The 26396-nt window shown below is 34.9% G+C and overlaps 1 protein-coding gene across 2 annotated transcripts in view; it reads right to left on the bottom strand.

The window, feature by feature from the left end:
* serinc4 (serine incorporator 4) overlaps positions 1 to 25768 on the bottom strand; it is a 39182-nt gene extending 13414 nt beyond the window's left edge. The window contains exons 1-6 of one of the 2 annotated variants that reach the window (XM_005166490.5): positions 25461 to 25768; positions 8575 to 8742; positions 4135 to 4313; positions 3392 to 3471; positions 2256 to 2349; positions 543 to 754 (exon numbers count right to left, since the gene is read on the bottom strand). In XM_005166490.5, the coding sequence (XP_005166547.1) occupies positions 543 to 754; positions 2256 to 2349; positions 3392 to 3471; positions 4135 to 4313; positions 8575 to 8742; positions 25461 to 25487 (760 nt within the window). In that variant the 5' untranslated portion in view covers positions 25488 to 25768. Of the gene's footprint in view, positions 1 to 542; positions 755 to 2255; positions 2350 to 3391; positions 3472 to 4134; positions 4314 to 8574; positions 8743 to 13600; positions 13990 to 25460 lie in introns of those variants that run through there. The other variant, XM_693550.10, reaches the window with a different exon arrangement.
* Positions 25769 to 26396: the final 628 nt, after the last annotated feature.

The following is a 26396-nucleotide window of genomic DNA, read 5'->3' as shown; positions in this document are numbered from 1 at the left end:
GCTGTTCTACAAAGTTTCACTGGTATTAGTAGATGGTTAACAAACTATGAACAACTGATCTGTAAAGTGTGATCTGTAAAAGGGCAAAACAATATACTGTGGTAGTCCTTCAGCAATACAACTGAAGTTCTGAAACCTCATTCGGAAACCATTGTCCACCAAGCAGGAAAAGTAGTAGTTGTACTGCAGTTGTATAGCAGTAGATGTACTGCAGTTGGTTGTATAGTACCTCAGTTGTATTGCAGTAATACTGTAATATACTTAAATAATGTCGTATTTTTGTGTAAGTTAACTAAAACTGCAGTATTCCTTTTAAAAAAGGCCAGTCATTTTTGTAAGGGTAATAAATCCTGACACTGACAAAGAAACTTAAGTCCTAGCACAACACTTTGGAAGAGCTTTGTGATTTATATTTGATTAAATGAATTAAAAACTAAACAGTTTTTTTTTTGTTTTGTTTTGTTTTTGAGAGAGAGAGAGAGAGAGAGAGAGAGAGAGAGAGAGAGAGAGAGAACAGGAGGATGAACAAACTGAGCACTAACTTTGCTGCACACAGGGAGTGATGGCAATGAAAGACATGATGGTGCAGAGAGCCAGATTGGTCCAAAGCAGGGCTTTATTGAGGTGGCATCCCGCTGGGTGAGTGTAGTATTTGTACATGAAAGTGAAAGCCATGGTAGCGATGGTGTAGAAAAAGAGAGTAGCGCACATGACTGCCACATACCACCTCTTATTTTCAGCTGCACCGGTTAACCTGTCAATGAAAGAAAGGGCACAAAATAACTGCATTAAAAAAGAGCAGTATAATACGTAAAGATGGCTTTCGGCTTCAAAATGGTTTGAGACTCCACAACCATAAGCTAGATGTTGAATGGTAAACAGGGAATGTGTGTTTGTACACGTGTGTGTATGAATAAGTGAGATACCAGAGTGAAAAAACAGGAAGGGGAGTAAAGAACAGAGATTATCTAAAACTCTACAACTCTGGAGGCTGATATTTTATCATTCCTGAGCGAGATGTGACTCAGACATGAACCAGATGTGGTTCTTCATAATCTGTAATAGGTGCCTTTCTACTACAGTTTTTATGGGCTAGTGCATAGGCTAGTTATAGTGCAGTTTTGCCTGGGGATGATGTACCCCACTGTTCAGTGTAAAAAAAAAAAACCTATTAATAAAATGCTGAAGAGCAAAAATATCTAAGCAAAACTATTATTCTTGCTAGGGCTTACTATAGACATAATACATTTACCGGCCACTTTATTAGGTACATCTGTCCAACTGCTTGTTAATGCAAATGTCTAATCAGGCAATCCCATGGCAGCAACCCAATGCATTTAGGCATGTAGTCAAGACGATCTGCTGCAGTTCAAACTGAGCATCAGAATGGGGAAAGAAAGGTGATTGCTGACCATGTGCATCCCTTTATGACCACAGTATACCCATCTTCTGATGGCTACTTCCAGCAAAATAACGTGTCATGTCATAAGCATGAATCATCTCAGACTGGTTTCTTGAACATGACAATGAGTTCACTGTACTTAAATGGCCTCCACAGTCACCAGATCAATCCAATAGAGCACCTTTGCGATGTGGTGGAACGGGAGATTCGCATCATAGATGTGCAGCCCACAAATCTGCAGCAACTATATGATGCTATCATGTCAATATGGACCAAAATCTCTGAGGAATATTTCCAGCACCTTGTTGAATCTATGCCCCGAAGGATTAAGACAGTTCTGAAGACAAAAGAGGGTCTAACCTGGTTCTAGAAATGTGTACCTAATAAAGTGGCCGGAGTGTGTATAGTAAGACATAATGTAATAAGTCAAAGTATGATCATTCATTATTAGTAATTATTACTAACTAGTTCCACAGATTTATATTTCTTACAAATTTTACTTCACTGTTTATACATTTATTTAATATATTTAATTATATTTACTTTAAAAAAAGTAATTTTTGTTTTGTCAAAACTTGAGTCAAACTTTTAAAAAGATTATAATATAAGCTGCATTTATGTTTATTGGTCCAGTCAACATTAGCTTAAAAAAATAACTGTTTATTTTAACTTTTCACAATATATTTGTGCAGACATAACTATGAAATCAAGAATGTTTTTACAGCTTAGATATATTTTGCTCTTATTGGTGTTTTTACAGTCTATACAGTATATAAATATGTAAACTCCAGCATTAGTGGTACTTACAAAATAATAATTAGGTGAAGCAGATTAATAGGTGTATATCACTCACCAGTTTTTATTCCAGGTATGAGCGAAAGCAGTGATGAGAATGAGTTGAATGAGGATAAAGGAAAAGCCTCCCACGACTCCAACATAATGCCAGGCTAGATGGAAAAAGGAAAAAACGTGAGCTGAATTAAAACAAGAACTAAATTCATCTGAGATGTATGGGCTTCATTTATGAATCATGATCTACAAATTGCTTTAAAATCAAACATTACGTGAAATGTGCCCCTGAATTTCCTGCATACACACAGCTAGACATCTGAGTGATTTCCATAAGAATTTGTTCAGGTTGTGTTTTATAAATGAGGCCACTGTGTGAGTGCCTGTTTCACACGCTAATGTAAAATGTTCAGTGTGTCTAGAGCGCCACCTGGGAGACTTAAATAAGAAGCACAGTTTAGACTGATCAAAGACTGTAGCCATGGACCAAGACTGTAGCGTAATCACTTTAAGCTCATAAGCACCCAGATAAAGACTACTCCAAATCACAGAGTTTTGATAAAATCTTATTGGTTATAGACAGATTTTACAACATCTGATAGAATATTTATAAAAAAGCTATATTATTAATATTAGCTTCTTGGCATTGTTCGGGGCCCCCTATTTCCCTGGGGCCCTAAACGGCTGCTTACCTCGCTTATAGGTTAAGTCCACCTCTTTGTGTGTATCACGTATACATAATAAATATAATGCACACACATTTGATACATATATATATATATATAAATATTTCCCCAGCACTAATATTTTTAAACAATTTCTAATATATATAAATATTTAATTTATAAATATAAATAAGCATTCTCTAAAATATATACATATAAGCACTAATAAATATATAGGATATTATAATATATAAATATATATATATATATATATATATATATATATATATATATATATATATATATATATATATATATATATATATATATATATATATATATATACATATATATACTACGCACACATAAATTATATGAGAACAAAATTTTATTTTGGGTGGAATACATTTTTGCCCAGCTCTAAGGTAAATATTTTTACTTTTTGTTTTACTTATTTATACACACTATTTTCACACATGATGCTTCGACAGCACTCATTTTGATCAGAATGTAAGTATTTGTTTGATCAGCTCACCATGCAAAAAGGATTCCGTGGGAATAAAGAAGGCAGCAGCAATCATTCCAAGCATGGTGATGAACTTCAGAAACCAGAACCTATGAGAGAATGAGTAGAATAGGCGTCTGTTAGTTTATTTACATGTTTTTTGTGGTTTTGTTGTTAGTTTATTTATCAAGCAACCTGTAAACAGATGAGGAACACATACACATCATTTATTGTCCAAAATCTATTGATTCTCAATTACTTCCAATCATCTGGTTGGCCTTTTCCATATCTGACCCTGGACCACAAAATCTTCTGTTAAGCAATAGCAAATAATACATTACTGATTTTTTAAAACGTCAAAAATCCTTAGAATATTAAGTAAAGATCATCGTTCTTTAAGATATTTTGTAAACTTTCTATTGTTAATATACCAAACAATTTTAGTTTAGTAATATTAATTGCTAAAAACTAATTTTTCTCAACATTTCAATTTTTTTTTTCATTCTCATTTTCCAGATATTTAAATAGTTGAATCTTAGACACATATTGTCTGACAAATCTAACAACAGTGGTCAAGCAATTCACCTTTATAGCTGGTTTTAATGTCCAAGGCCACATATTGTGTTGTTCCTCCTAAACTTTAAGAAATGGCTCTGCAATCATTATTTGCGGTCTTTATTGCAGTCTTTATCCTAAACTCAGTTATTATATCCAGTATCCCTTCGGAGCACTTTCATTTGAGTTTAGTGCAAAAAAAACAACAACACACTGACCCGTTGTGGATTAGAGCTCGGAAATCCTGACTGGACTTGACATCGATGAGGAAGATGGCCATCATCAAGTAGAAACAGGCTGTGCCAAAACACACCCTGTAAACGGCTGAGTAGCCCACCAGCATCTGACAGTCTCCCCCACCGTGAGCCTCGTCACACACCACATTAAAGAAAGGCACCTGAGGGAGAGTGAGAGCTCTTATTGTGTGTTTCTGTAGGGTACAGACTGATGGCAAGTGTAGCATGCATGTCCTGCCAAGCAGATTAGCCAAGATTGATTGGATGAGACTTAAAATAAAGAGCAGTTTGGCCGTTTACAGCACCAGCAGTGCAGTGAAAAAAGTAGGTTAGGCTGACTGTAGCTTGTGGACACTGTGTAAAAAAACAACAACTAAAGATAGTTTAATGGGGGAAAACTGTAAAAATGCTCAGTAAAAATCTGCTACATGATCAAATTGACATTTACAGAATTCCCTGTGACACGTTACTCATTCATTCGCTCATTTTCTTTTCAGCTTGGTCCCTTTGTTAATCTGGGGTTGCCTCAGCGGAATGAACTACCAACTTATCCTTATATGTTTTATGCAGCGGATGCCCTTCCACCTGCAACCCACCACTGAGTAATGTGACACATTATTTATTTATTTATTTAAGTTGACATTGCTGTGTTTATTGTTAGTTTTTTCAATTGGTAATGTACATTACATTGATTATGTTACATCTTATATTGTAAAATGAATGTTTATTGCATTACATTGGTATAGTGATGTTCCCATTCGGGCTGCACAGTATATCAATATTCAACATTTTTTGTGTTTTTTGAGACCTGTGACTGTGAGAATTTAAAAAGCATTCAGACATAAGAAAGTATAACGTTTGTTGCTTTAATAATGACTAATATTTTTAAATTATTTGTATTTTTACTGTCATTACTATACCAGACTTAATCATTGATAAACATCGTTTATTTCATTTGTGTCTTTTTCTTCAGGCCTCAGGGCCGGAGTGGGACTCTTTTTCAGCCCTGGAGTTTCAAGCCTTAGACCGGCCCACCTCAGTTCACCACTGACTATGTTAAAATAAGGTAATTTCCAATTCAGTTTCTAATTACACTATCATGTCTTTTTTTGAGAAAACAGCTGTTTTAGAACTTCAAATGTTCAACAACCCTTACAGTATTATATGTCTTAACAATAAAAATGAAAAAAAACATATATTTTCAGGCGGGAATCGAACCCGGGTTGGCAGCGCCACAACCTAACGTGCTAACCACTGTACCACAACAGCTGTGCATAAAGGAGTGACCTATCTACTTACATCTATCTTACCTACTTATATTGTTCACGAGACTACGAGAAAATAGATAAAAAGAGCAGAGCTGCGGTAAAATAATGAATAAGAAGGCTGTGGTCAAGTAAATAAATAAATTATTTTTTAAAAGTGTGACTGCTGAGAGCAACAAATTCTGGAGCTAGGAACACCGGCCCTCACGGCCAAAAAACGGACCGGCCCACCGGGAATTCTCCCGGTCCTCCCGATTAGCCAATCCGGGCCTGTCAGGCCTGTAGTCAGCCTGGTAAAAGTGGTGGTTCTTTTTTCTCAAAATGTGGACCTTTTTGCAGTTATTTGCCTCATTTTCTATGATATTTAAATACTGTCTTTTAGTGACATTTTAAGCACTATTTTTTTGCTGGATTAGCTTGTCAGATGGACAACATAACCAATCTTTTTGATGTACCAACAAAATATTGAAAGATTTAGAGTAAAGAAATATGAAATAAATAAATAAATACAAATCTATTACATCATATACAGTATCATTAGAAAAGAAAAGTTTTTCTTTAAATAGTTTTTAAAGTTTTATATTAAAAACTGTAGTCTATTGTCATTTATTAGGCAAATAACAAACTGACCAATACATTCAACTTACCTCAGTCAGAATTTCGCCATTTGAATCATAATTAAAATAATAATAATATTAATAATAGTAATACTAATAATGTAGAGCTTCACAATTTTTCTAGCCTCTCTTGTAAAAAATATGTTTGAAGATTTATTGATAACAACAATAGCCAAACTAGTATTCAAATGAAACTTAATATGGGCCACATTTGGTGCTTCGCATTTTTTTATTGGTCTTTTTTTTTTTTGTTTGATTAAAGAACACAGTCCAGGATTAAGAATAAACGTTACTTGTAAAACTTTTCTTTATTTAACAACAATACAGTAGGTCACAGCCGGATGTTAAACTCATGAAAAATAATGGGCCCTTTTCACAGGCCTGTTATGAGGAGTTTAACGGTCATCAGCATCTTAAATCCTTGAAAGATTTTAATATTTAGATTTTTTAAAAATGTATGAACATTTGTGTGCATTTATGTATGTATTACATCGTCTTTACTACAAATTACAAAAAACTAATTACCAATTGAGTGAGGTGTTTCTAATGCATCGTCTATGGGACAGGCCAGTAAATTTGATGTTATTCTCTTCTCTGGCTGCTGTCATCAGTCTCACACAATGTTTTTCCTTTTTCTGAACATCTTTATAACATCATTGTGAGTTTTTCTTTTATTATTTGAGCAAAAAAGACTGTCAAAAAATTGTTTGTTGTACTCTCCCATGCACTGTGCTCTGAGTTTTCCCCACTATGATGACTTCCGCTACTGAAAAAAACAAAAATGTGAAAAGGGTCTATTATTTACACTGGACAAAACTGATTAGCTGAAGTCACACTCAAGCGACAGTCAACAGAGGATTCCACTAGGTCTTAAAGCCTTTTCGATAGGTTATTTTCACAATTTATGTTGGCATAGCAGTCAAAATAGGATAAATGAGCTCATGTATGGGACAAATTTTGGACTTTTGTCAGTGAGGGGTGGGTCTTTCGAAACACCCGAACCCCTCCGGGCCTGTTCTTTATTGTATTTATCTATGCTTTATAATATTTTATGCAGATGCACTCCCCTGCACAATCATCCAAATCAATCTAACATTATGAATTCTTTCCATATATGTTTAAGTCATCTGGTGAATTTGTATACACATCTCAATATATAATATATACAATCAAAATCAAACAAAGAAAAAAGTTAGGGTTTTTAGTTAGCATAACTTTATTAGTTACTAATAACTGTAACTAATTATCTAGTAACTAATAGCTTTTAACAGTTAAAGTTATTATACTGTACATGAACATATAGTTAACCTGCAGTTATATAGCATATAGAGTGCTCAGCAAATGAATATACCCCTCACAAATACCTCATTTAAATTAATATTTTCTAAAGGAAGCTTTACAATATTATATTTGTGCATATACAGTTGAAATCAGAATTATTAGCCCCCCTGCATTATCAGCCCCCCTGTTTATGTTTTTCCCCAATTTCTGTTTAACGGAGAGAAGATTTTATTCAACACATTTCTGAACAGAATAGTTTTAATAACTCATTTCTAATAACTGATTTATTTTATCTTTGCCATGATGACAGTAAATAATACTTGACTAGATATTTTTCATAACTCTTCTATACAGCCTAAAGTGACCATTTAAAGGCCTAACTAGGTTAATTAGGTTAACTAGGCAGATTAGAGTAATTAGACAAGTTATTATATAATGATGGTTTGTTCTGTAGACAGTCAAAAAAAATTTGCTTAAAGGGGCTAATAATTTTTACCTTAAAATGGTTCATAAAAAATAAGGAACTGCTTTTAATCTAGCCAAAATAAAACAAATAAGACTTTCTCCCGCAAAAAAAAACATATATATATTATCTGACATACTGTGAACATTTCCTTACTCTTTTAAACATCATTTGGGAAATATTTAAAAAATAAAAATAAATGGGGAGCTAATAATTCTGACTTCAACTATATATTAGATTAGTCACTACTGAAGCCAAATCTGGAGCTTATCTACCAAAATAACATATGATGATGGTCCAAAATTTGTACACCCAACTGTATATGTTATAGAAAAATATTAAATAAAAATTTAAAAAATAGGAAAATTCAAGAGAAACAAAAAATGTTTTGTTTATTTTTTCTAGTTTGCATTTCTTTTCAATATTTAGCTTGATTTTAATTGTTTTATCTTTCTATTTCTAAATATGTTTGGTGACTAAAATATTAATAATATTAAAAAAATATATCTGTGTAATAAGTCTGTTTTGTTTAAATGCACCAAACTACATTGCCTAAATTCACTGAGAAATAGAGAAAAATATTCATTTTCAAAATGGGCTGTGCTCAATTATGCTGAGCACTGTAAGTGATGTCTATGAAGTGTATTTGTGTATTAAGTCTATGTGTTGACCTTGATTATTAACATTACATTTACTATAAATTTGGAAATGTGGCTAGCATATTTTAGTGTGACATTTTGGAAAAAAATGCTTTTGGTGTTTAAAGTTTTTTTTTTTTTTTACAATGCAGACTTACATTCTCCCTCACGGCCTCGGACACGGTCTTGGACAGCATGAGGCATGAGACAGTGCAGGCCAGGATGTGGAATAACGTGTACATGATCCGCGTGCTGGTGGACGATTTGACTGGTGGACAGAAGGAGCAGCACAGGGAACATGGTGCCGGGCCGCAGCAGCAACATATCTGACGGAGAGAGACACGCAGGTCAGTCAGGGCTTGGGATTAATCAAAGCATCTGGATTTTTCAAATGGATCAAGGCTGGTTGCCTGGATGAAGTCCAAGCATCTTTTATCCTCGGCTAAACCCAGAACCCAGATTCCCACTGACTCCACAGATTAATTTTTTATGAGGTTATACTGGATATGGAATGATAGCGGCATGTGTTACTACAAAAATATATTTTTTTAATGTGACACACTGTCTTTATCCTTTTCAATTGTGACTAAGGGAAAAGCTGAGAATTTACATTTCAAGAAATCATTGTAAAAATACATTATAATACATGTCTTATCCTCATTAAAGGTGCATTTATTTAATAATGTGTAGTTTAGAAAGAGCATGACATTTTACTAGAATTTAAAGTGTTTTTCTATTTTATTCCTTCATTCATTTTCTTTTCGGCTTAGTCCCTTTATTAATCTGGGATCGCCACAGCAGAATGAGCCGCAACTTATCCAGCATTACGCAGTGGATGCCCTTTCAGCTGCAACCCATCAATTGGAATCATCCATACACACTCATTTACACTCATACACTACGGACAATTTAGCTTTCCCAATTCACCTGTGCCACGTCTTTGGACTGTGGGGGAATCTGAAGCCCCGGTGGAAACCCACATAAATATGGGAGAACATGCAAACTCCACACAGAAAAGCCAACTGACCCAACCGAGGCTTGAACCAGCTACCTTCTTGCTGTGAGGCGACAGTGCTACCCATTGCGCCACTGCATCGCCCCCTTTTCTATTTTCTATTCTCTTTTAAAATGTTTATTATTACTGTGATTGTCAGTCTTTCTTGTCACATGATGCTACAGAAATCATTTTGATATGCTAAATTAAGGCTGACATATTACTGGGGAAAGTAGATACCATAATATATAACTTTTAATTAGTTTGTAATCATTTTTATTTAATTACATTAGCTCATTTTTTAATTACTAATTATAGTTAATATAATAATATAATATAATATAATATAATATAATATAATATAATATAATATAATATAATATAATATAATGTAATATAATATAATATAATATAATATAATATAATATAATATAATATAATATTTCAACTATATAAAATATCAACTACTATATTAAACGGCCTTGGGAGTAAGTAATTTTTAAGTGTGTCTTTTCGATTTACTTCGTACTTCACTGTAAAGAATGCAGGGTTTCACAATTGTTCCAACACAAATTGGTTAAGTTAATTGTTTTAACAACAGTAAGTTGATTGAACATAAAACAATTAAGTTGTACCCCCCCAAAAAATTCAACAATTGTGTTGATTCAGCCAGCACTGACGCCAAACAGCAAGAAAGTCTCTGGTCCGAGCCTTGGCTGAGTTAGTTGGTGTTTCTGTGTGGAGTTTGCATGTTCTCTCTGCGTTTGCGTGGGTTTCCTCCGGGTGCTCCGGTTTCCCCCACAGTCCAAAGGCGTGTGCTATAGGTGAATTGAATTCTGCTTAAACAACCCCTAAAGATGAATAAGGGACTAAGCTGAAGGAAAATTCAATTAAATGAAAACTGAAACAAAATATCGAGTAGGGGGAGGAGTTTTATTTTCACACTCCTCCTTTCATCTTTCACTTGTAGCTAACTAATGGATGTAAGGTGTGGTTATACATATTTCACTCAAGCTGTCAAACTGGGATTCTCAGAGAAGGACTGATATTCCAGAGTGAAAGCAAATAGTTTTTGCAAATAGATTTTTATTAATCATTACAAAAGCAAACAGCACATTAACTTGGTTTAACATGGATTACTCTTCAAATTAAGACTAACAATGTGTGCTAGCAAAATTGACATAAATAGATTTGATTTTATGCTGACTTTAATGTAATTCAGTATAAAGAGTATGAAGTACTTATTTGTTTAGCAAAAAAAAGTTGTATTATTACTATAAATTTTGTTACCAAAACTTGGCATAAACTGTCAACCAAGCTGATAATTCATGATAATTTGCATGCAAACAAGTGAAAATGACAACATGAATCACACAGCCTAGTATATTAAACTGAGTAAAACTAAATGTGTGCAAATGTGGTGATACATGACATGAATATAATCATTCATTTATTTTATTTTGGCTTAGTTTCTTATTTATCAGGGGTCACCACAGTGGAATGAACCGCAAACGATTCCAGCATATGTTTTAGCAAGCGGATGCCCTTCCAGTGTGTGTTTGGACTTGTGGGGGAAACTGGAGCACCCGGAGGAAACCTGAAGATATATAGCTATCATACAGTACAAATTCTATTATTATTATTATATATTTTCCAGTGATTAATAAAACATTTACTTGAAATCATTTCTAACATTGTAAATTTAGTGTAAAAAGTCCAGGCTTTTGAATGGCAGTGGCTCATGAGTTTCAGAAAATTACTAAGCCTCAACAATGTGTTATAAATATCATGACATGATATAAAAGAAAAAATATTTTCAATATATTAGAATAATTTCTGTATAATTTTATGAAAAAATGTTCTCTGCTATTACAGGAATAAATTGCATTTGAAAATGTATTCAAATGAAACTTTTTTAAAATAATTAGTTTTCACATTATGTGAGTTTTTACAAAATGTTTAATCAAATAAATGCAGTCGCCATAAAATATTTGATTGATTTTATTTAATTTTAATCATTTTTTAAAAAATACACCAACATGTTATATATGTCTAACCTATTGCAGTATTCCTTAACAGGATAATTCACCCAACATGTAACTCTATCATAATTTACTCTGTTATTCACAAACACAAAAAAAAATATTTCATGAAATGTTTCTGCATTTTGTCCAAAATGATCATGAAATTTTGGAGCTCATTGCCCTTCAATGTATGCAAAGAAACATCCGTAAAATTATTATTTTTATGCTCTAAAGCAGAAATAATCCCATGCGAGTTCGGAATGATAAGAATGTGAGCACATGGTAAAAACATACTAATTACATTTGATTTGACATTCCTGACTGAAGACAATCTCATGTTAAAGTCCATATTAATTGTTAAATGCTGAGGTTTGAAGTGATGGTGGCAGCTTGTGACAGTGCAATATTTTTAGCCTGATTAGCATGACTCAGTAGATTTAAGCCAGTTGGAGGATCTCAAGTATGAAGACTGACAACATAATTCTTTGAATAAATTAATTTTTTCCAAATTAATAATCTGCTCTTGATATCAAATAGTTTTCCTCGTAATTAAAACTTAACTGAAACAAACAAACAAATAAATAAATAAATACATAAATAAATACATAAATAAATAAATCTTAGCAAGATAAAACAATTTTGGTTATTCAACTTTTTTTGGCTGAACATAGTTTGTACACAAATTCTTTTCATTATATTTTTTCAATGAAGTTATTTTATTAATTTGTCAATTTGACAAAAATATGTGTCTAATAGACCAAAGATAGTGTATCACAGTGTAATAGACCAAAGATAGTGTATACAGCGGAGAAACACAGTAATTGCTGTATAACACAAAACTGTTCTCAATAAATCAGTGACAGTATTCCTTCACAGCCAATGCAGGAGAATGAAAACACACTGACTCCTTAAGCTCATGATGACTGAATGAGTCATTCATCCTCTTAATTTCATTCGACAGAAAGCACTTTCCATGATGCCTTAGTGTTTCTGTTGACAAGAGTTTTGCCTTAAATCAAACAACAACTCACCACCATAATACCAAAATCATTTTGTTTTTCTGGGGATTTTCTGCAAAAAATATTGATCAAACTCAATTGTTTGAATGAAACTGCACAAATACACGGTTAATTAATAAAATGGAAATTCACGACTAACACATGACAGCCTGTAAACATCACTTAATTTAAGTATTTATGCAGAATTCTATTGACTTTTTTTCCTGATTATACTGTGTGATTAACACACAGCTCTCCACTAAAATCCTGACACTTTTTAAAAATCAGATAATAAACTAAATTCAATATTAAAAAAGGGGTTTATATAATATTTTGAGGCAACTTCACTCAGAAACCCAGTATGCAGACTGTCATTGGGAATAATGGAGAAAAACAACCACATTCTTCATTGAACCTTTGAATATTGAACTTGAAGAACCTAAAGATGAAACACTAATATGGCTTTTAACATACATTTGGATGTTTTCTAAAGCTACAGCTAAAAGTTTGAAAATGTATTAACCTGAAAATGTTAATAGACAAGATACACTGAAAAAAAAGATTCTTTGGATGTACTATTTTTAAGACAACTGGTTGCAAACAATTTATATGGGCTGAATTTAAACAAATAAATTAAATTTAGTAACTTTTAACTTCGCATGTTTAAATTCAGCCCATAACTATATATATATATATATATATATATATATATATATATATATATATATATATATATATATATATATATATATATATATATATATATATATATGTGAGAAATTAGTCATGACAGCATATGTTTTTAGCTCATTGTAACTTATTAAACTAAGTTAATCATGTTCTAACTTAACTTTATAAGTTACATAAGCTTTTTAAAGTCAGTTTAACATAATATAAATTCAATGGACTCATAAATTTAATTTGATTCAGCTTAAAAATTTAAGGCAAGCAGGATTTTTAGTGCAGTTAACGTTACCTTAAAAATAGCTGTATAAATAAATCAAGTGGTAAATGAAACAGACTCCTTACATTCAACAACATTAAAACAAACTTTCTTTGAAATCTACAGATTCTACAAAGCCAGACATACAACTTTTTCTTGTCTTCAACTGCTCATAACAGTAATCACTCATCACTACGGAATAATCTCCATCTCCATCTTTCTCACCTGATAAGCCACCATGTTGAGGAAATAGTTGTAGACGCCGCTGTGGTGTAAAGCTTGAGCGGTCGACATCGCTTCTTATTTGTCAAGGACGCTTTGTCATTCAATTTGAGCCCAATAAAAAGTTTAAATAGATAAAACCATATACTATGCCCAGCAGGTTTACATGAACAGCTCCTCGGCTAGTTTCTCCGGCAGGTGCGGCTCCACAGATCCCCAGTTTGACACCCTCATGATGCTCTCGCGGGAACATCCGAAGAGTTTTCCCATATCCTACACGAGCTGCCCGGGGGCATCGACTGGTGCCAAGAGAGAAAACGAGAGAGAGTGTGTGTGTGTGTATGTGAGGGTGGATGCCCAGTTGCCCTCCCTGCGTTCGCCTGTTCTCGCCCAGTGAGATTAGGCAGAGGAGCAGAGGGAGGAGGGAGCAGGTCCCATGTGTTGTACTGTGTTGTCCCATCTGTCCCTCCCCTCCCCCCGGCCCGCGCTCCGCTGCCCCGTTCCAGAGCTGCACCTCACGCACAATAGGATTGCTCGGCGTCCTAATCGGTTTAGGGGAAAATAATGTAATTACTTGCAATTTTGTGATTTCTCTCGCGAAGTAGACATGCCTTCGCATCCACCGGTTGTTAGTACTTTAGCAACTGTTAGCTTGTCTGACATTCAGGAGGCCACATATGTAATCTGGTCATTATGCTCTGACCCAGAAACAGAGGGCCCGAATGCAGGAATGCACAGGAAGAGCGGCGCAGGTCCAATCCTGCATTCTTCTGCATACATTGATTGCCCACATGGATTAATTAAAACTTGGGCCAGACACTCAGACTTCTAGAACTATCCATAACGAAACACAGAAAGGATCAAAGCTCAAAGCCGAATCAAGTTCTTGAGGTAAATTATATACATACACACTCAGGAGCAGAATAGCAAGGTAAGCGGCCCCAAGAAATCTGGAACGCCCTAATAAATAGGCTATCTAGAAGCATTTGTACATTGTATATCATGATATTTTATGAGGGTTTAGCAAATATGAACGTAATTATTACATCCATGCAACATGTCCCCCGACTCCCAATCATGGAGCAGCCCAGGAGTCAAATCAGGAAACGATTTAGATTTAAATACAAAATAGTTTATTTATTATTCTTTAGTTGTGAGTTAATTTTAAGAAGGCAAATCCTTTAAAACGGTAAGGTTGCATTAAAATGCAAATGTAGAAAAGATTTGTGTGACGTAAGAAAAAGACAGCAAAATACAAGTAAATGAATGGTGCTTCAAGGGGTTTGTGAAGGTGCAAATTTTTTGGACGATAATGGCATTTTACTACTGCATGGAATATTTTGTAAGAAATTCCAGCAGCAATGTACAATTTTATAATAAAATGATTAGGGCCATTTCAGTAGCTTTAGGGTTATTAGTTAAAGAATATATTTTATATTCCCAAACCTCTCTAAAATTGAGGCAACTGTCTGTCAATGGTTATGCTAACGTGATAGCAAATGCAGTAACAAAATTAATAAGAACTTAATTTTACAGTCACAATTTCCAAATATAATTACAAGAGAATTGCTATTTATAGATATTAGTAATATTGAAATTAAAAGAATAAGGAAAGATTATTTGTCTTTTCCCCTTCCTCCTAAAGTTAAGGAGGTGAGCTTTAAAACATTCTATGAGATTTATCCTACCAATGAACGAGAGAGAGAAAAAAGAAAGAGAGAGTTTGGAACATGTTCTTTTTTTCATTGTGACTTGGTGCTTCCATTTTGGTCAGAGGTTCCAACGTGGTTATGGTCCAGGAATATTTCCCTCCCCTCACTGTAACAGTTACATTTGGTATCTTCCTTGAAAACAAAGAATTTCATTTTGCTGTCAATATTCTATCATGTTTGGGAAAATTCTTTATTCACAATTGCAGATGGCTCAAATCTACTCCTAACTTTCTTTGCAAATCTGTAAAATTGGTGAATGATAAAAAAACCTTAAGCTTACCTCTTTTCTGGATTTTCATAAGCTAATTTAATTTTCAAAGCCCCTTTATTATTTTTTAAAATTTATTTTATTGCAATTTACTTAAAAGAAAACTGTTATTTGTTCATTCTTGAGAGATGCATATTATGTTTACCTATTTTATTACTCAACCTTGAGATGACAGTATGTAATATTGTAAGTCTGTACCATTTTGTTTGTATATTCAGCTGGAAACAATAAAAAAAGTAATTAATTAATTAATGAGGGCGATGCGGTGGCGCAGTAGGTAGTGCTGTCGCCTCACAGCAAGAAGGTCGCTGGTTCAAGCCTTGGCTGGGTCAGTTGGCATTTCTGTGTGGAGTTTGTATGTTCTCCCCGCATTTGCGTGGGTTTCTTCCGGGTGCTCCGGTTTCCACCACAAGTCCATAGACGTGTGGTTAGGTGAATTAGGTAAACAAAAAAAAAATTGTCCATAGTGTATGTGTGTGAATGAGAGTGTATGAATGTTTCCTAGTGATGGGTTGCAGCTGGAAATGCATCCACTGCGTAAAAAAAAATGTGCTGGATAAGTTGGCGGTTTATTCGGCTGTGGCGACCCCAGATTAATTAAGCCGAAAAGAAAATAAATGAATGAATAAATGAATGGTGCATATTAGGATTTTTGGGCCACATGGCTGTTCTTGCTTAGGGCCCCTAATTAACTAAATTCGCCCCTGCACACACAATATTACTGCCATAAAAGTACCACATGGGTGCTCAATCCTGTTCCTGGAGATCTACCTTCCTGTACAGTTTAGCTCCTACCCTGATCAAACCCACCTGAACCAATTAATAGGACCTGAAATCCACTTGATAATTACAGACAGGTGTGTTTGATAAGGGTTGCAACTGAAATCTGCAGGAAGGTAGATCTCCAGGAACAGGATTGGCCTCCACGGTATACAGGTTTTAAATTTACTAGAGTCAAAGTATGCTACTTGCTTTTGTTTTTAATATAGGCCTACCTAACTGTTGAAAGTAAAAAGTTTTATTTAAATTTTTGCAAGACTGGATCATTTGAATTAGTGAGATGTTGACTGGAGAACAGGAGCAATCAGATCAGACCTGTCACAAATTAATTGTTAAGTGTGAACTGTCAGCTCAGGAATCACAGTGGCACAGTGGATAGCACAATCGCCTCACAGCAAGAAAGTCGCTGGTTCAAGCCTTGGCTGGTACCGTTGACATTTCTGTGTGGAGTATGTGGTTCATTCCCCTGTGGTGACCTCTGGTTAATAAAGGGACTAAGCTGAAAAGAAAATGATTTGTCAGCTGTTTTAAAGGAAAATGAAAATGTCATTATTTACTCATCCTCCACTTTTGTTAGATTTTGAGATATACTGAAAGTTTACTAAGCCATTGAGTTCCATTGTGTTTTTGCTTCTATATAGATGTCACTGGCTGTTGGTAATATGAAGTGTATTGCGAGAACAAGAAAAAATAATCACTTACAATGAAGTTGCTTATCATCGAACAAATGTTTCCCTTTTCATTAAGAGAAACCACTTGTTACATTTGTTTGAGATTTAGTCCTTAAAGTTAAATGAACAACATGAATATCAGAAAGTATGAGTATGGGTGAGCAGCGCTCTTCAGAATAACTTGTTTTGTGCTCAACAGAAGAAAGAAATTCATAAAAGCTTGGAACCAATTGAGGAAATGTTCATTTTTTGGTGAAATACAGCAACCCTTTAACACATTAACTGACACGATTAAGCTTTTGGGTCACTCTTGATAACACTATACTGAATGCTATATATGTATACATATATAATTATTTTGTGCGTACAACAGACGAAATTAACTAAGATGTCAGGGGTGAGTAAATGATGACAGAATTGGGGGAACTATTACAATTGACTTCAATACAGTAGTAAAAATAATTTTAAAAAATATAGTAAAAAGAAATTCTATTTGATTAAAACAGCCAATCAGTTTTAAGATCCATCCTGCTTAAAAATGTGAAAGTGGCAGATGACAAAAGTGCAGTGCATGAATTTAATAAACAAAACTTTTTTTTGCACTGATGGATATTGCTATAGTTAGTTTTATGCTTATTATTCTTGATGTAAACCAAGGTTGTCCAATTCCACTTATATCTTCCAGAGTTTAGCATTGACCTTATTAAACACTGGCTAATCATGACTAGAAACTTCTAGACAAGTGTGTTGGAGCTGGTTGGAGGACCTTAAATCAGTTTAATTGCTTTAATTGTTGTACCAAAGAGGACAGTCATCCTTTATGTGATAGTGTGTCATGTCTGTGTAGCGTCACAGGCTGTGTTGTGTGTTTTTAGCGTGCAGGCTGCTGGTAACTCTATATTTAGGTCAGTGTGTATGAGTGAGGATGTGTGCTGGGATTATCCTGGAGTTTTTAGCCCTCTTCTCAGCCTGGGTGACCTTCTCTCTCCGCTAGAGTGACACACTAATCCAGACAGCAGGGTCTGATAAACGCGGCCCGCTTGAAATCAACATCATGTATGGACATGACATCACATAAAACAAGTGTTGGATTCAGTCATGTGTTCGTTCAGTAATCAGGCTTCAATAATTCACTTCACTCTCATGTTGTTCCAAATTTGTCTTACTTTACTTATATATGTATCTATATGTATGTATTATTTCTAAATTATGGTCCAAGTAAAATTGGATATCTAAGCCCACTACATTTTATTCAGTGTAAAATAATGTGCATACAAAAAAATAAAAACCTGAAACATAAAACTTCATTAATTTGTTTTCTTTTCGCATTAGTCCCTTTATTAATCAGGGGTTGCCACAGCGGAATGAACCACCAACTTATCCAGCATATGTTTTACGCATATAGCGCATGTCATTGGACTTGTGGGGGAAACTGGAGCACCAGGAAGAAACCCGCACCACCATGGGGAGAACATGCAGACTCCAAACAGAAATGCCAACTGACCAAGCCAAGGCTCGAACCAGCGACCTTCTTGCTGTGAGGCGATCGTGCTACCCACTGCTTCGCTGTGACACAACATAAAACTTGTTAAACATAACAAAATGAAGACACATTACAATGTAAAACATGTTGGGTTCCACACGATCGATTTGTGTTTGGACAACATGAAGGAATTAAGTTATCCTACAAATTTAAGTGGATTGAACATAAAATAATTTAGTTCCATCCAAAAAAATGTCAAGAATTGTGTTGTTTCAGCTCTTTTTAAACAAGTAGTTTGAACAAGCAGCTCATATAGCAAAATTCCTTATGCCCAGATCAGGCCCACAGATAATGCATTCATCTGGCCCCCATACCAGGTGGTATCATGGCACTTGGGTGGTCCACTCCTGTTTGCCAGATCTAATCTACAAGTAAGCCAAAGCAGACACAAATGTCCACTATTAATTAAAATCAATTAATCACACTTGGCCCAAAAGCCAGGCCAGTTTTATTCTAATTCTGGCACACGTTTGTCCCAGACTCAACACCCTGTTCAGGCCCATGTATCACATGGAATGATGGCACTTGAGTGGTTCGCTTGGTTTTAAGAGAACTGGGCAATATTTGCTTAAACATATGTGGCCCATATAAGGCTTACACCAACTTAAGCCAATGTTTACCGTGCCACATCTTTGCCTTAACCAGCCAAGATTAATTTTAAGACAACCTGGTAATATTTGCTAAAACATATGTGGGCTACTTTAAACTCAGACACACTTTAGCCAGTGCTCACCTTGCCATAATTTTGTCAAAATTTTGGCAGATTAATTTTAAGACAACTGGGCTACATTTGCTTAAACGTGTGGTCCAGGTTTGGTTAGGACCTTGATGGGCCTTTGTCATTTGTGCCATATCTTGGCCAAAAGTGGCCCACATTTCATTGGCACTATTTTACTATATGACTCATTTGCACTATTTACCACATGGGTCACTTTAGGGTGACATTCAAATTACACACTGCTTTTACTACCTGATCTTAAAAGTGGCCCAAATGTGATTTGATCTCTTAAAGTGGCCCACATGTTTCTGCAAATATTATCCAGTTGTCTTAAAACAAATCTGGGCCAGTTAAGGCATAGATGTGGCACAGTAAACACTGGCTTAAGTAGGTGTAAGCCTAATATGGGCCACATATGTTTAAGCAAATATATCCCAGTTGTCTTAAAACAAAGCGGACCACCCAAGTGCCATCATTCCATTTTTGCTATTTTACATGTGGATCACTTCAGGCTAATATACATATTTTATGTATCATAAGTCTGCCAGCGGTGCCGTATCAATGCCTTAAGTGTCCCACATTTGCATGCTATCTGGTCATTATTTGAGTGTAGACTGTATTTAAAAATCAGAGTGCAGCCCCAAAATACTATATAATTGAACCTTTTAGTTTAGTGACGATCAGTTTCTTTTATTTTGTCATTTAAAACATCACAGTATGTAATGCAGAATGAAACTGTTACATCAAACCCAGCAAGAAAGCACAAAAACATAATAAAAAAAGCTTATTAAATACTTTTTTCTATCCTTGAAACCAATACATTTAACCTATTCATTAGCGAGATGATTTAATAATTTCAACTGTAAAGCAATTTACTATGGTAGGTTATTCTTTTATGTAATTTAACAGGTGCAGATCAGAATGAGTATGAATTTCTGTTTTTACATAAGTACTTCTGTGATGTTGAAAGGCAACTGAACATTTTTTTTCACATTAAAGTAGACACATGATTTGAATGTACATAGTAATAATTATTTGATGAGCAATTCAAAATAATATATGATTCCAGATTGATTTAACATGTTAAAATTGACCGTTTCCCACGAGCAACATGCAACAATGTCACATTGAAATAACATATTACATATCAGCTTTTGTTTTTCAGCAGAAAAAAAACTAAGTTTATAAACAGCTGAAATGACATGATGGCTATAGTTAATTAGTAAATTAATCACTTCATAAAAAAATACTGGTTATTCTAATAACATTAATAGTATGTTTGTTCAAAGTTATTTAATAACATTCTCAAATCATTGACATATTTATTCTTTTTCATGAATACTTTATCTGAATGCTTTTATTTATTCTTTAACATGTAAGCTTTAAATGTTATACTCAAGCCGAGGGCAAAAAATGTCATGACGCAGCTGTTTAACTTTTTTTTTTTATTATTATTTTATTTTAGAGAAAATAAGTCAGCAGGGGAAAAAAAATTGACAGTCACCTGAAAGAAGATGTCCCAATCAACTAATGCTTTGTTGGCCGGATGCAGTAATTTGACCTATTTGTTCATTTCCCTGAAAATCCAGCAAGGAAATGAATAGCAGAACGTGATCTTGACAGCCAAGCTGTGAGTGTACAGAATCTGTTCAAGAGAGCAATTGAGTTTATTGTTGTAGCACTCACAGCACAGACTGTGTGTACTATTCCAGCCGGGAAAGAACATTTAAAGTATTGACAATTCCACACAGCCATGAGGCCAAAACCTTGTCGGGCACAATATCATTACGTAACACTATTAATGAGATCCAGAAACCAGTGTGGCAGCACATTACAGCATGGCCATTGCATTCAACTCTGAGAGGAAACATAGAAAGCAACAAATTTACAAAATCTGTTTCACACACACGCTCTCACTGAATTGATACACTCAGAACATGCACATTTATATTTAAAGACTCCATATTACTAGCTTAAAGCAGCAAATTAGTTCCTAAAATGTCCACATTAGTACTTAAAGGAGGGCTATTATGCAAAACTTGTTTTTACAAGGGGTTTAAACTCAGTTGTGTCTCAACAGTGTGTGAATTTAGCCAGCTTCTAATGGTAAACAATTATTCCTATTACTTTTTATAATAACTCTTGATAAAAGCAGTCTGCAGAAACACTTTGATTGATGTTTTCCCATTGTACGTGTCATCATAGGGGGAAAGCCCCGCCCATTAGTTAGTATCTCTCCCTCATTAGCATAGAAGTTAGTCTTGTTTTTAAATCTCCTGCTATGCTGATTTGCTGATATGAATAGGCATTTGTAGCGCCGCCTTCTTTTGAAAAGCGCACAATCTCATTTGAATTTAAAGCGACAGTCACTAAAACGACACAATTAGAATCGAAACATAAAAGGGGCTGTTTCAAACATTTTAAAAACGTAATTTGTGGTGTATTTTGATTTGAAACTTCATATACACACTCTAAAGACAATAAGAAACTTATTTTACATTTTGTAAAAGGGGCATGATAGGTCCCCTTTAAAGTGTGCATATTAGTACATATAAAGTACAAAAGTGAAACGCTGCATGCCACAGTTTTTTTTCTGAGAGTGTATGAATCAGCATCATTTGAGCTGTAAATAAGTGCCTGCAACAACTGTGTTACTAGGAACTGCCTGTTTAATATAGTCGCTTTAATCCTCGGTCAGCTACATAACACAGGCATGAACTTTTCTAAACCAATTACAGTCTTTTTTAGTGGAGAGAGTGTATAGTAAAGGAAGCACTAATCTCTCCCTTGAAAGAAACGCCCAGAATAACTGGAGGTCTTTTCACTCGATAATTAAGGGCCTTGTGTGCGTTGTGTGTGTGTGTGCGCCAGTGAGACACTGGAACACTGTTCCAGCAAACACAATGTTGATGACATACAATGCAAATCACTCAGCTTGCTCATGAGAAACATTCAATCTGTGTTATTCAATAGGTATTAGAAGTTGTAAGGGGAAAGTTTCATCCACATATACAGCAGACATACACACTCACACAAATGATAGTATTGGTGGTTTACGAGGACTCTCCATAGGTGCAGTGTATTTGATATTGTAAAAAACACTTATTGTATGGCCCTCACCCTTACCCTTAAACCTAACTTTCACATTAAACCTATGGCCAATTTTTAATGTCGAAAAGACACTGTTCAGTACGCTTTTTAAGCATTTTAAATTACAAGGACAAAAGGAATGTCCTCAAAAACAACCTCAATGTTAAATGTTGCAATATCTATAATTCACTTTATAACACTCATGTCACTCTACAGAGTTTTGTCTTTGTAAAACACCAAAACCAGTACAAACACGCACACACACATACATTCATTAATTTTCCTTCAGCTTAATCCCTTATTTATCAGGGGTCACCACCACAGAATGAACCGCCAGCTTATCCAGCATATTTTTGCGCAGTGGATGCCCTTCCAGCTGCAACCCAGTACTGGGAAACACCCACACACACACACACACACACACACACACACTATGGCCTATTTGATAAATCCAATTCACCTATAGCACGTGTTTGACTACAAATAAAAAATGCCAACTGGTCCAGTCGGGACTTAAACCAGAAACCTTTTTGCTGTGAGGCAACAATGCTAACCACAGTGCCACACACACACACACAGGTTTTAAAATGTTTAGTTTCATGGATGACTAATAAATGTGGTAATAGTCTCAGGATTAATTCATTTGTGATATTAGAATACAACATAATGTTGTTAAGGGCGACGCAGTAGGTAGGGCTGTCACCTCACAGGAAGAAGGTCACTGGTTCGAGCCTTGGCTGGGTCAGTTGGCGTTTCTGTGTGGACTTTATATGTTCTCCCTGCGTTCGCATGGGTTTCCTCTAAGTGCTCTGGTTTCCCCCACAAGTCCAAAAACATGTGATACAGGGGAATTGGGTAGGCTAAATTGTCCGTAGTGTATGAATGTGAATGAGTGTGTATGGATGTTTCCCAGAGATGGGTTGCAGCTGGAAGGGCATCCGCTGCGTAAAATATATGCTGGATAAGTTGGCGGTTCATTTCGCTGTGGCGAGCCCAGATTAATAAAGGGACTAAGCCAACAAGAAAATGAATGAATAATGTTGTTTAATGTGAATTGTCACTATACTGTTAAATAATGTAGAGACAATTTTCACTGCCAATCTGTTAATAAATTTAACAGATAATTATAAAAATGTCAAGTAGCAAAAGGAATTCAATTTGAAAATATAAAGAAACCTATTTATTATAGCTAATAAAGGAATACATATTTCATCGCATCTGTAAAACAATCAAGTTAACAACAAATGAGATTCATAGGTTATATATACACTGTTAACATTTTTTGTAAATTACACACTATTTAACTGTATTTTACTGTAGGACAGTTATGAAATATGTATAAAGTTGCACTGTGAAAATTACTGTATATTTGACTAAAAATGTATAACACTGTAAATACCTATATAGAGCAAGCTAAATGGTGCAGTAAATGCAAACACAGTATTTTTGCTGTAATTGATTTACAGTAAGTTACTGGCCAACTGCTGCCAGTAAGTTGCTGTAGATTCTACAAGAAATTGTTAACAGTGTATGGTAAAAAATGTTTTGAACTTGTAAATAAAACATAGGTAATCGGAGTATGTTTGACTAGACAATGCATATTTAGTTTAAAGTGATTTTCCTTCGAATTACTTTTATTCATTCATTCATTCATTTTCTTTTTGCCTTAGTCCCTTTAATCAGGGGTCGCCACAGCTGAATGAACCGCCGCAAGACTTTTATACAAAATATATATTTTAAAATGAATGTCAAAGACTGCAAATTACACTCTTAAGACAAAAGGTAACAAAAATGTTTATGCAGTAATATATAATAATAGAACATTTCAATGAAGTTTTTTAAATAGACATTTTTTTTCTGAAGAGTCTAATTATTTAAACAAGTGATTTTCAGTCTTGTAGATCTCCAAATATAATTGTCTTTGTGTGTGGGACCCTCAAAATGTAAAGTCTCAACTTATACTGTAAAAAAAGCTTATTATAAATGGCCTAAAAATTTGAGGCAAATGTTTAACTTGAATATTTAATATTTACTTTTATATAGTTGATTATTACATTTAGTTCTGCTCATACTTTTTTACCATTATTTTAAACATATTTTGGATTATATTTATTTATTTGTATTTCTTTCAGGGCAACACAGTGGCTCAGTGGTTAACACATTCACCTAACAGCAAGAAGGTCACTAGTTTGAGTCCTGCCTGGCCCAGTTGGCATTTCTGTGTGGAGTTTGCATGATCTCCCGTGATGGCGTGGGTTTCCTCTGGGTGCTCTGGTTTCCCCCACAGTCAAAAAAAATGTGCTATTGTTGAATTAAATAGGCTAAATTGTCCGTAGTGTGTATGAGTGTGTGAATGAGTGTGTATGGATGTTTCCCAGTACTGTTGTGGCTAAAAAGGCATCTGCTGCTTAAAACATATGCTGGAATAGTTGGCGGTTCATACCGCTGTGGTGACCCCTTATAAATAAGGGACTAAGCCAAAGGAAAATGAACGAATGAATGAATTCCATATATTGTCATCAAATTTCTGTATGTGTAATTTAAGACTAGGACTAAACCGAAAGAAAATTAATGAATGAATTGGTTTCTTTTAATTCTTTTGTTTTATTTATTAAATTATTATATAATTATTATAATTTAAAGTCTGTTTAGTCCATTTTTTGTTTGTTTAATCCCAAAAAACGTTTTTAACATTTTTTATGTTTTCCTTTTAACACCTCCAAAGACCTACTCTCTTGCAGCCCCCAGTCTAAAAAATGCCTGATCTAAAGAATCCCCATAAATAAAGAACATTTTGAGTTAAAGCTTCTTCATAAAACCACCATAGACTTTAATCTAAAAATGAACATGTTTTAAACAAATAAAAACCTATAAAGCTTGAGTGAAGGACTAGTTTTCTCTTCCAGTTTATGTCACGCTACACAGCGCTCTCCAAACACATGCTCTCTTCATCTCCTCACTAATTTGACATCCACAGCTCAATCCCATCATCACAGCAGTTTACTGCCCTACTAAATCAGAAACCTACATTTTAGGTCAATCTCTAAATGCTAAACACACATCACATGCAGGGAAGCTTACTTGTGGCCAGCAACAGCGGCAACACATCCCTCCCGCACGGATCCAGCAGTCAGAAGTCCACTGGATGTCAGAGATCAATCGTACAGCAGAATAAATAGATTGGTGATGATGGGCAAAGGTTTTCTGTCAAACCTTTGTAACATTCCTCACACACCGCAAACATATTCAGCGGAGAAGAGCAGTAGAGTTGAGCAGGTGCTGCATTTCAGGTGTGCTCTGGAAAGACTTGCTTTTTTGTTAAGCTGATTATGAGTTGAGGAAGAGGAAAACCCTGCTGGAAGAGAAAGGCACGTAGTAACAGTGTAGCTTTAAGTATTTGCCTTCGCTAAACCTATTAAGGGACAAAAATAGTCTGGCAGCTTTTGTTCCGAGACAGAACCCATTTGAACCTGTAAACAACATCTGTCTGCATGTCTACAAGTCAAGTCAACTTACTTTTACTTCTGAAGCGCTTTATACCTTGTGAATTGTGTCAAAGCTGCTTTTCAAGGAACACAGGTGTTCAGAAGTTTTATCGGTGTGAAGCTAATTCTGCTCATTTAGCACATTCAGTTCTACAGAATTCTAGTCTTCTGTAGTTACACTGTAAACAGCGAACTGTTGAATTTACTTCAAAAACAATTGAAACCTGTTGCTTTAAATTAAGTAAATATACTCTCTCCCTATCCTTCCACCACAGTGGAATGAACCTCCAGTTACTCTGGCATACTTTTACATTAAACAAATCTTATATAGCCGCAATCCAGCACTGGGAAACACTTACACTCTTTCATTCATTTTTTTTCAGCCAATTGTATCTGCCCAGTTCACCTATAGTGCACATCTTTGGGCTGTAGGGGAAACTGGAGCACCTGGAGGAAACCCACCCGAGCAAAGGGAAAACATGCCAACTCGACACAGAAATGCCAACTGACCCAGCCACGACTTAAACCAGTG

The sequence above is a fragment of the Danio rerio genome, chromosome 7 (genome assembly GCF_049306965.1).
Source record: "Danio rerio strain Tuebingen ecotype United States chromosome 7, GRCz12tu, whole genome shotgun sequence".
NCBI lineage: Eukaryota > Metazoa > Chordata > Actinopteri > Cypriniformes > Danionidae > Danio > Danio rerio.
This window is presented reverse-complemented; position numbering and strand designations above follow the sequence as displayed.